General features: G+C 35.9%; 1 protein-coding gene and 1 long non-coding RNA gene across 2 annotated transcripts; one reads left to right on the top strand and one right to left on the bottom strand.

Annotated features, from left to right (window-relative positions):
- Positions 1-437: 437 nt before the first annotated feature.
- On the bottom strand, positions 438-2,247 carry LOC133881425 (uncharacterized). The gene is made up of 3 exons (XM_062320359.1): positions 2,093-2,247; positions 836-1,036; positions 438-716 (listed from the first exon to the last, which is right to left on the bottom strand). The coding sequence occupies exons 2-3, from the start codon at positions 1,025-1,027 to the stop codon at positions 588-590; spliced, it is 321 nt and encodes a 106-aa protein (XP_062176343.1). The 5' UTR covers positions 1,028-1,036; positions 2,093-2,247; the 3' UTR covers positions 438-587.
- Positions 2,248-8,027: 5,780 nt separating this feature from the next.
- Positions 8,028-9,584, top strand: LOC133882715 (uncharacterized). Its single transcript, XR_009902711.1, has 4 exons — positions 8,028-8,154; positions 8,683-9,025; positions 9,127-9,264; positions 9,390-9,584. It is a non-coding gene; the product is annotated as an uncharacterized LOC133882715 (long non-coding RNA).
- The last annotated feature ends 1,492 nt before the right edge of the window (positions 9,585-11,076 follow it).

The following is an 11,076-nucleotide window of genomic DNA, read 5'->3' as shown; positions in this document are numbered from 1 at the left end:
TCAAGAACAAAATCTTCGTGCATATAGAGAAGAGATTGAAGGCCTCAAGGGATGTCTATTGGTTTCACAAAAGAAGTGTTTGGAAGCAAATAAAAGAGCTAAAGCATCTAAAGAACAGAGAGAAAGAGATGATATGTTGCTCAATTTGGAGGAGGAGAACATGAAGCTTCAAGATCAGCTATAGTGAAAAAAAGGAGCAATTTGCATTCATTTGGAATCATGCTCATGTGAATTAATTAATTAAGAGATCATCTAAATCTGAATAGACCAAATAGAACCACGACAAACTTAACATGTCTAACAAACTAAGAAATTGCTAAATTGCACATCTAATAACAGAATGATAATATAATATTAAAAATCAAGGAATATATACAATGAGCATAAAATAATATATATGTATTATTACAAAAATCATATAATCATTCGAGCTTGATAAAATACATAAAGAGCTTGTCTTGCAAAGTCGAAGTAAAGCACTTGCTCCTTGGGATCCTTACAAACCGATATATCATTGTACACTTGATTTTTCGTATGTAAAGCAAATATTAAGTTACCTTTTTTTTTTTTCTTTTTTTTTTAGTCATTCACATGAGCAAAAAGGGGTTACAAGAGAGGAGGGGAGCAAATATTAAGTTGCTTAATTCACCTTCAAGTTGTATACTTTCAAATCTTTTCTTTTCCCGCTGCATCTTCAAGGGATCTACTTTATTATCCTAAAGACAAACAAGAAGATAGCATGTATTAGCAACTAAGAAAACATAGTACAAGAGGTGTATCCAAATGTTACATCATGACAATGTATTTTCTTTCAATAATAAAAATATTATCTTACATGGTCAAAAAGTGTCTTCTTTTGCGCTTTTAAAATAGTTTCTGAAAACCTGCTCTTCATGATTGCTGCACGAAGAGCCTTCTTTCCATCATCAGACACTTTGGTTATAGAATTGTGCCACAGCCCACATGATTGCATACCACAAGTGGCTTCTAGTTGTTTCGAGAATACCATGGTTTCACTTGCACCCATAATAAGAAACTGCAAGAATTAAACAAGGCCAATTTTCAGGTGTTGAGCACAACAAAAGATTTTTCAGCAGATAAGCAAAACAGTATACTATTTGTGGAATGAGTATGAAATTGATAGTCTTGTTTAGAAGAAAAAAAAGAAAAAGAAAGAGATAAATAATTAATGAAATGCGATAGTATAATTAATACAACCAGAAAATATGAGATAATAGTGTTCAATCTATGATACCATCATCAATGAGTACCTCCTAATTATGGTAAGCAATGGCTTCACTAATCTAAATGATTTAAGTTATATTACGGTAGGGTAAGCATGCTCTGTATATTGTTTCCGAGGAATGCAGGATGAAGGAAGAAAGGAAGAAAATGTTTCTTCACTCAAATCCCGCAAATACAAACAGTCAAACACATGTTATTCAATTGTCAAAACATACAAACATTTCTCAGGAACCAAGCATAGATAATTTGTTTAAAAAAAGCAAACAAACAAAGCCCCTCCACCACCCGTAACTTGAACCCAATACCATCGGTCCTACAGTTCTTGTTGGATTGCCAATCCAAAATTTTCATCTTGATTAGGTATGCCTCTGTTTCTTCCAGCAAATTTTCCCATCACCCAGACTCCACACAACCGTAAAAGCCAAAAAAACGAAGCGCATGGTCCTAGCACCCGAAATGATGATAAAAAAAAAAGCTCCAAACGACACAGGAAACTAGGATTTAAGGAATTGGCTCTGTATTCTTTTCCCGGGACAGAGCGCGAGAGATCGTTTCTCTCAAACCCTAACCCTAACCCAAAAAGAAACGAAGCGCATGGTCCTAGCACCCGAAATGATGATAAAAAAAAGAAAAAGAAAGAAGAAGCTCCAAACGACACAGCAAACTAGGATTTAAGGATTTGGCTCTGTTTTCTTTTCCCGGGACAGAGCGCGAGAGATCGTCACTCTCAAACCCTAATCCTAACCCTAGCCCTAACCCTAATTCAAGCTCCCATTCCTTGCCGTGGATTATTATTTAAGAAATACAAAAAAAAAACCAATAAATGAAGGTTAGGGTTTGGACTTACCTCTGTATTTTGATGGCCGTGCGTCAGAGACAAAGGAACGTAAAACGGGAGTAAGAGAGATAGAGAGAGAGAGAGCGGATCGGGAGCGACGATTCTCAGTGATGCGGTGATCGGAAACAGCGATCGGTTGTGAGAGAGCGAGAGAGCGAGAGTGAGAGAGCGAAGAAGGAGAGTGAGAAAGACGTTCAGTTGTTAAGGCAAACAAATAGTCGAGGAGAAAGTCTTTTATCCACGCGTCGCGCAGTGATTGGGAAACAAGTATTGGAAGCTTCCTGTAGCTTAGATCGGAAATGCCCAGTCAAAAGACAAACGCGCGGGAGGGAGATGGGAACCAAGGGCCTTTTTAACGACGTGTAGTTTTAAGAGCATTGCATTCTAAAGTTAAACTCTTCAGGAAATCTTTATTAATTACAGAATAGTAGTCGTTTAACAATTTTTTTTTTTTTTTTTTCACATCAAATATTTTTTTACTTTTTTTTTTTTGAGAGTCACATCAAATAATTTTAATTGTCTAAATATATCCTTAATACTAAACTAGATTTTGATACTTTTAAGGGTTAAATATTTTTGCTCTTTGTGGTTAAGTGACTGTAATTTTTTTGTCTAATGTAGTTTATTATGTACGGTAGATGGTACCTTTATTTAAAAATTGACGGAAGACCACGTTATATGTTGTAAAAAATTAACATGTGTCCCTATGTATAATTAAAAAAAAAAAAAACTAAAAATAATAAAAACTTTAAAAAAATAAAATAAAGAAGTAGGAGTGGCTAAACCGCACTCAAGAGCCTTGAGCCACCCCCGTTTGGCCTGAGGGTGGGTTTGACTACCCAAATCAGCCGATCTGTGAGTGGTCGAACCACTACACGGCCGTTATGGGTGGTTTGGCACCCCCACAAGCCCAAAAAGGAAAATAAAAATAAAAATACTTGAGTTAGAGTTTGGCCCTTGTGGGTGGCCGAACTACCTCCATTTCTTTTTTTTTCTTTCTTTTTTTTTTTTTTTTCAAAAAGTTGTTTTCTTTTAGTTTTTAAACTTTTAAAGATTTTTTATTATTATTTTTAGTTTTTTTTTTTTAAAAAAAAAATTATACATAGGAACGCATGTTAATTTTTTAAAGCATTCGACATGGACTTCCGTCAATTTTTGAACTGAAGTTAGACGAATGTATTATCTTCGTCTTTAGCAACAAACAAGCTATCATCTGCGATATGAAATAAACCACAATAGGCGAAAAAAATAAAGTTGTTAAACCATATATAGGAGGTCAAACATATTTAACCGTACTTTTAATTAAAACACATAAATAGGTCAACAATTTTAAAAGATTATAGAGTAGGTATTGATGCAAGTAAGATCAAAATATGGAGCATATTATGTATTTCCGCCTTCATTTTATTTTATTTTATTTTTTTAAAAAAATTGTCTACTTGTCCCCCTAAGGGGGAAAAAAAACACTAATGAGAGAAAAAACACTTCTTCTTTTTTTCGATAATGAGAAAAAATAATGTGGGGAGCGATTTACAATATGGAAAAAAAAAAAAAAAAAAACCAAGACCCCATTTTTTTTAATAATGAGAAAAAATAATGTGAAGGAATTTGCACCATTTTGCATACCATGGGGATTTTTTTTTTTTTTTTTTTTTTTTTTTTTTTAATTTTTTTATTTTATAACAATGGATCGGTTTTTGTAGTTTGAGTGCCCGATTTGCTAGCAATCAATCTCTCAAGTGTAGGGGATCCTCATTCTTCTACAATTTTTACCCAAAAAGCTAGGACCAGAAAAGTTATGGAGCAGAGAGTCTTCCTACCCGAACAAAGAACTCCTTATCCGAGTAACTTGTTTGGACAATAGTCCATGCTCGGCCAATGAGCCCCTATTCGGATAAAGAATCCCCACAAGTTCTCCTCACATTTCCCTATCCAAATTAATGAATAGAAATAATTTGTTAAGATTCCCAAATATAATGATGAGAGATCCCGATTCCATTGCATAAAGTAATGCCATTTGTACATCAATCGGGTGTACATCTAGTGCATTTTGATGTACATCTCATGCATATACATATGATATGGGTTTCATACTATTCGAGTGCACTGGGTGTACACTTGATGTACACCCTATTGATTTACAAATAACATTAATTTACTGTATGATATAATAAATGATAAAATTATAATCTCAAGACAAATTGGGTAAGATTCACAATGCATGGATCACACCTGATATGTATTGGTTGTGGGACAGTGGTGCAATAGAGGTTGCGTAAATTACTTCCGGTATGACGTACTTGATGCCAAACATGCCGTATCTGGGACCCACAATTTTACGGGCAAAAACTTTCCCGCCATGTCAATTCTTTTGGGGGAGTGATTGTTGTACACCAAGTGTACAACAATCATACAACACCCCTTCACAAGGGGTGGACCCCATACACTGTGGGACCCATTCCTTGTGAAGGGATGTTGTATGATTGTTGTACACTTGGTGTACAACAATCATTATTCATTCTTTTGGGGGCACAATCACAGATTCACAGAATTACTCACATTCTTTCGCTTCATAAAACCCTCTCTCTCTCTCTCTCTCTCTCTAAATGCTCTGGTCTGTAATCGAAGATTAGGGGCAGTTTGGTAGTTGCTAAATAAAGCATTTGTTCCCCAGCTCAAACCTCGTATAGGTTGAGAAGCAACATGGGGATTCAGGGGCTGTTGCCGCTGCTGAAATCGATCATGGTGCCAATCAACATCAAGGAATTGGAGGGCTCTTGTGTTGCGGTCGACACCTATTCTTGGCTCCACAAGGGTGCCTTGTCTTGCAGCAGAGAGCTCAGCAAAGGCCTACCCACCACCAGGTGTGTACAGATATAGTTAGATTTCGTAATTTAGTTGGTGGTGTCAATGGTTTTGTCAAATTTGGGATATGAGTTTTTCTTGGTAAGCGCCCAAGTAATGAATAACGTCTCTTTTGCGTAATGTAGTCGAAGATTTCGATGATTTTATTGACTTGGGGTGATTGTCTTCTTGTCTCGGGCATTTGATGCATTTTCCAATGCTTATGCCCCCAAACCTAAAATCAACTCTCGCTCAATCTCTCTGCTCTTAATGGGTTTGGATTCTCTGCCGAGAGGACTTGGGGGGGAAGAAATGGAAAAATGGTTTTTGTTGGAAAAGATAATTTGGTTGAAGTTTTTGGGTTTCTTTGGTTGAGTTGCGGAGAGGGTTCATCATTTATTTCAGGGAAGTCAGTGTTTCACTCATATTTTCGATATCCAACGTGTATATGATCTTATGCATTTTGTATCTGATCTTTCAGGCACGTTGAATATTGCATGCATAGAGTGAACCTGCTACGAAATTGTGGTGTTAAACCTTTTTGATTGCTAAGCACTGTTCTTGGTTGCTATTAGTTCTTCATCTCTTTTTGATTGCTAAGTACTGTTCTTGATACATATTTTTGTACTGTTTTATCAATTTCTCCACTCAAATTAAAATTTGTTTGTATGTTCAAAGGTGCCTGCTTTATGATATTCTTCCTAACCTAATTAAGACAGACAGAGTTCAGATTGGTGTTTGTTGTTTAAAGACTGGGTTTTAAGATTGGTATTTGTTGGAAGGCAAATCTTGCACGTGCTATTGAGCACGAGACGGAAGGAAATTCTGCTGCTGCATATGAGTGCTACCAAAAAGCTGTTGATATTTCGCCTCTGATTGCACGTGAACTAATCCAGGTAGAAAAAGGCTTTTTTGAGGCACAAAAGACGGACTAAGATCGGATCGTGAATAGATTTATATTTCTAGATGCTGCTTGATAATGTTATCTCCTTTTCTATTGACATGGTTTCTTGTTATCTCCTTTTCTATTGACATTATTTCATATGGAAGGTGTTAAAACAGGAGGATGTGTCTTATGTTGTGGCTCCTTATGAGGCAGATGCCCAAATGACCTTCTTGGGAATCAGCAAACAAGTTGCAGCAGTTATCACTGAGGATTCAGATCTTATACCATTCGTTTTCCCAGAGTGAGTTAAATAGAAGTTGATTAGTTTAACTTCCTATCTCATTACAATTTCTGCTATGATCCGTAGAAAAATCTTATTCTCTTCCTATTGCCTTAGGCTCATTATTTTAACTATTTGGTTGGTACGCTTAAACTTCTTTCTTGAAACCAGATTATCTTTAAAATGGACAAGTTTGGGCAAGGTGTTAAGTTTCAATATTCCATGCTACAATAGAACAAGGATCTCAGTTTTGCAGGTTTCACTAAGCAGATGCTTCTTCAGATGTGTATTTTGAGTGTATGTGACTACTTGCAGTCATTGCCAAGAATGGGCCTGAAAAGGGCTCATGCATTAATTAAAAAGTTCAAAAGTTATGACAAGGTGAGTGTCATTTTCATTGCACTTGATAACCGCATATATTTAACTAGATAGACCAGGAGTGTATGCATGCAAGCACACATAAACAGAAGAGAACCAAAAAAAAAAAAAATGAAAATTTTTTTTGGAGAGATACCAGAAAATGCTTTTGGTTGTGCTGGCTTGCAGATTTTGTCAGAAGTTGTTTAAATTCAGTTGGTGAATTATTAATCTTTTTGATATATTCCAAATGTTGATTGGCTCAATATAGGTAATTAAGCACTTGAGGTACAGCATTGTTTCTGTCCCTCCATTATATGAAGAATCATTCAAGAAAGCAATATTGACTTTCCAGCATCAACAGGTTTATGATCCTATCAACGAAGAAATTGTACATTTGTCCGACATATCTGATAATGTTGGAGATGATTTGGACTTCCTAGGCCCATATCCTTTATTTACAACTCAACTTCTTAGTCTAATTCTCTGCACATTTTTGCTCTAATAGTTGAAATGCTAGAAATCCTTGACATAGGATACATTGATATCACAACATACAGCGAAAGGCATGGCAGAAGGTGATCTTGATCCATTTACCAAAATGCAGTTTCAGGTACATCCTCTCTCTCCCATTTTCAAGGGCAGTTGCTTTGGGATTCTTTGAACAATTAATTAGGTGACCTCCTTTCACTTGTGCTCCAATTAGCCTATGTTGGAAAGAGAGGAGAAGAAAAACATAGATGGAAAATTACTCAGAATAGAAAAAGGAAGATTTTAAGGGAGAGTTTCTCAAGAATCATATTAACTAATGGAGAGTTTGTTAAAATCATATTTAACTAAGTACTTGTACATGTGCATTCATAAGCACAAACTTCATGACCGGGCTTAATCTTATATCCTGGTCTATATAATCCAATACAAGTGAATCAATTAGAAAGTGCAAGTCTTGTGTCTTGTGTATGATGGTTAATCTTCTTTTCAGTCTGGTAATAGCTATGATGCCTAATTCAATAGTGTTTAAGAGGAAAATTGGAATGCACTAAGTATGAGTTTTGAGCTTTGGGCCAAAAGTTCCTTTTACCTTGCTTGGACTCACCTTTTATAGTGGTTTTGATGTAACTGTCGCTTTGTTATGTTCTAGCCTAATCATGGGGTTACCCTCACGATGGCCTAGGCTTAAGCATCTCGTATCCCATAAATTAGGAGTGTATCTTTTGAAGTGGGTTTGAGCATGGTTATTTGGCTTGGAGCGCATTTCACTGATATTGGAGCGAATCTCCTGCCACACGTGGCACAATAGAACCGGGTCTATGGATCGGTTTCGGGCCTTTGCATGTGAACTTTGTGGGCCATGTGGGTCTGTCGGCGTAATTTCCAACAGTATTAATATAGCAATGCAGAAAAGTGAGAACTTTCAACTTTCATTTTGATACCTATATTGTCTATTCTGTACTGCATTAGAGATGAAAATATTACTTTTGACTTGGGTAATTGAACTAATTAATTTTGTTACACTTTGCTTAAAGTTTGCTTCTCACTACTTGTGATTATTCTCGACTTGTCCATCATTTGACAAACAGGGAGAGAATGTGAGTGCTGACATGGTGCTTTACAAAACATCCCAACTTAAACATTTTAATCCTGATAGCGTGAGGAAAAAGCTAGATTTGCTGATTCAGAAGAATCTCTTGACTAAGTATTTCAGTATCCTTTGAAGCCTTTTTTCTTGGCTTGGATTATTTCATTCATTCTTTCTTTTTCCTTTTTGTAAGTTACATTTCACATTTTAAAAATTAAGTACTTCAGTTTCTATATGTATCCTGTCATATTTTTTCTGGTTCATGCTTTAGAACCAAAAAAATGCTAGGAGCATGTCTTGTGATGCGGGATCATCCTGTAGAGATCTGGCCTGTATCTACCATTTTTCTTGGAACCACATTAGACAAAATTTCCATTTTCCTTTGCACATAAACCGCTGATATGTCCTACTGTTGTATTTGGACAAATTATAGCTCATTTTTGGGGTCTTAAATTCATCCAACAAAGTTAACAAATGATGGTTTTAAGGACTAAACAGGTATCAGCATGTGATTTATTTCAGAAAAGGACATTATATTAGGGAGGTTAGAGTCTAAAAACTAAATAACGGTTTATAAGTTTATGGCACCACCGAGCACCAAAGGTTTCCGTTACATCTTGTTCTCGTAATTCAATTTTCCTTAACACCTAAAGGCTTTGCATCTCTTGAAGCAAAGAGAAAATTCAGGGCCCCACGAACATCACCTAATCATCCAATTCCAGAGGATAATTCTCCTCTTGTTTCCAAGGAACATATCACGCTGGAGGCTGCTGCATGTAAAACGAACTGCTTGCCGACATCCCTGCTTGACTCTGAAAACATTGGCACTGTTTCTCCTGTTGACAACCCTGTGAGTGATATGAATGGGAGTGGTGACAAATTTCAGTTGAATATCACTTGATAGTTGATATCATCATTTAGATGCTCGTCATCTGGTTCTCATGCCAGCGGTCTCCGTGCTCCTCTGAAAGATGTTCGAAATACTTGTACCAATAGGTAATATACCTTAACCTTGATGCCAAAGTTTTATTGCTCTTCTGACTTTTACTACTAGCATCTAGCATCATAATCTTTAACTTGGTGCGTTTTCATTGAAGGCCAACCGTTGGCATGGACTTAGCGAATTTGCTTATGTTCCAAAGACCCAGAAAACTGAATTAGCGTCTCCCAGAGATTGAATTTGGATTGTATTTTGCATAATGTTTTTCGGGCAGGATCCATCTCAGTTGCAACAGGTGCTCTAAAGTCTTTTTTTCTTTCCTTTATGTGGCTTTAAGTAGAACTCAAATTTATTTTTCCTTGTTTATCTACTATTGCTGTTTTCTTCTATTTTTACTTATTACTGTCTCCTTCTGTTTAGGGCTCACTTGCCACAGGGACTTGTTTTAGATTACTGGAGGCCGTTGCTTACACTGCCACCTGCCTGATCATCGATGTGTTTGTGTTTTTAAATCATATTTCTGTAATTTTAGAAGTTTCTCTTGTTCTTGTGCATTAATTTGTGCAAAATTCTTTCTGGTTGAAGCAAATACAAAATGAAGTTGATTTCTCTACAGTCTTCATTGTGTACAAATGTAAAAGATTCGTTTCAGTTCATATTGTGCTATGTTCCATATATTATATACAGAGAGGATAGTGTCATCATTGAAAGCAAAATCTGCTTTACAGCTGCTTGTTATCAACATTTTATCATTAATGTGATAATGACTATCCTAGAGGTTTTTCTCATTGAGCAATATCACCAGAAATAACATTGACAAAATTACATGCAACAATTAAATTTTTACCCCCCAAAAAGTCTTCCTTTTAGTTTCCCTGTTGGGCAACCGCCAGGAAAACATTCTCAGGTTAAAAAAAGAACAAAAAAAGAATCAGTTAGTCAGATTTGGAAGCATGTTGAAGCCTATATTCTACAAGCTCAGAGGATGAGGTTGGCAATTATAGACCAGGAAACCAGTTTGAAATTGACATTGCAGTTAAGTATAGGAATGAAGATGATTCATTCAATCAATTATCTTAGAAAATAAATAATACAGAAAAAGAAAGAAAGAAGGGAGATATGATTTCATCAATTAATTTATAGGATATGTACTGCCAAATATGGCCTCTATGAAAAATGGTTGTTTGGCCTCACTCACAGAGTCACAGACCCCCTATTGGATAATGGCTGTATTCCTATGGATAATGCCACCCGATTATTCTTGTGGAGTTGAGTTCCTTTTTGCTAGCGACATCAACTCTACTCATAATATCAAGGTTGGAAATCACATTTTTATTTTATAATTATTTCATAATGCTGATGTAATAGTCTTAATTAAATTTTTATTTTTAATAAAAATTGATTCAAAAGTTGGTTCAGACTATTACACAGTATTGTGCGATAATTGTGAGATAGAAATGTAATTTCTAACATTACTCGTTTTGATATCATGTTAAATCACCGTTTATCTAAAAAATTTAAACTGATAAAAATAAATGGTTGACATAATCATTTCAATTAAATTTCTTCCAAACTAGGTTTGAGGAATTTCTTTCGACAATCTATAAAATTATCAAGTATCTCTTGAGCATGTGACAAGCACGTGGGGGGGGGAGAAACTAGCATTTTAGGTTTTTGCGCCAAAAAAAAGGGTACCAAGGTAAAAAGTTGATTTTAAAAGGGTTTTAGGATTTTTTTTTTTTCTTTAATAAAAACAATTGGGGAACGTGAGAAATACATAATTTTTTTTAATTAGCAGCTTGGGGGGATTGAAGCCCTCCAAGTCACCGTGTAGTTTGGCCTTTGTACGAACTTGCATAGAGTGCACATATATACTTGAAGAAAGATCGGAAAACCCCCATTCCCGCCGTCCTGTTTCAGGCAAACGGGCATGCAATCTTTGGCTCATGGCGACAGCGCTTCACTCACGTTGGCACATCCCATCGTCGCAACCAGAACGGAGACGAAGAGCACGGCAATGGTTTTGATCTTTTGACTCGGTTTTGGAAAAAGGTATCAGAAACTTTAGTTAACTTTTTTTTTTTTTTGAGGGATTTAGTTAACTTAA

Source organism: Alnus glutinosa, chromosome 11 (assembly GCF_958979055.1).
Source record: "Alnus glutinosa chromosome 11, dhAlnGlut1.1, whole genome shotgun sequence".
Taxonomy (NCBI): Eukaryota; Viridiplantae; Streptophyta; class Magnoliopsida; order Fagales; family Betulaceae; genus Alnus; species Alnus glutinosa.
Note: the sequence above shows the minus strand (reverse complement) of the source record. Positions and strands in the feature narration are given on the sequence as shown.

Excerpts from the sequence above, each read along its gene's own strand:
- LOC133881425 (XM_062320359.1), bottom strand. The coding sequence starts at position 1,027 with ATGGGTGCAAGTGAAACCATGGTATTCTCGAAACAACTAGAAGCCACT. Across the intron at positions 717-835 it reads AGAAGACACTTTTTGACCAT|GATAATAAAGTAGATCCCTT; the intron begins GTAAGATAATAT and ends GTTTGTCTTTAG.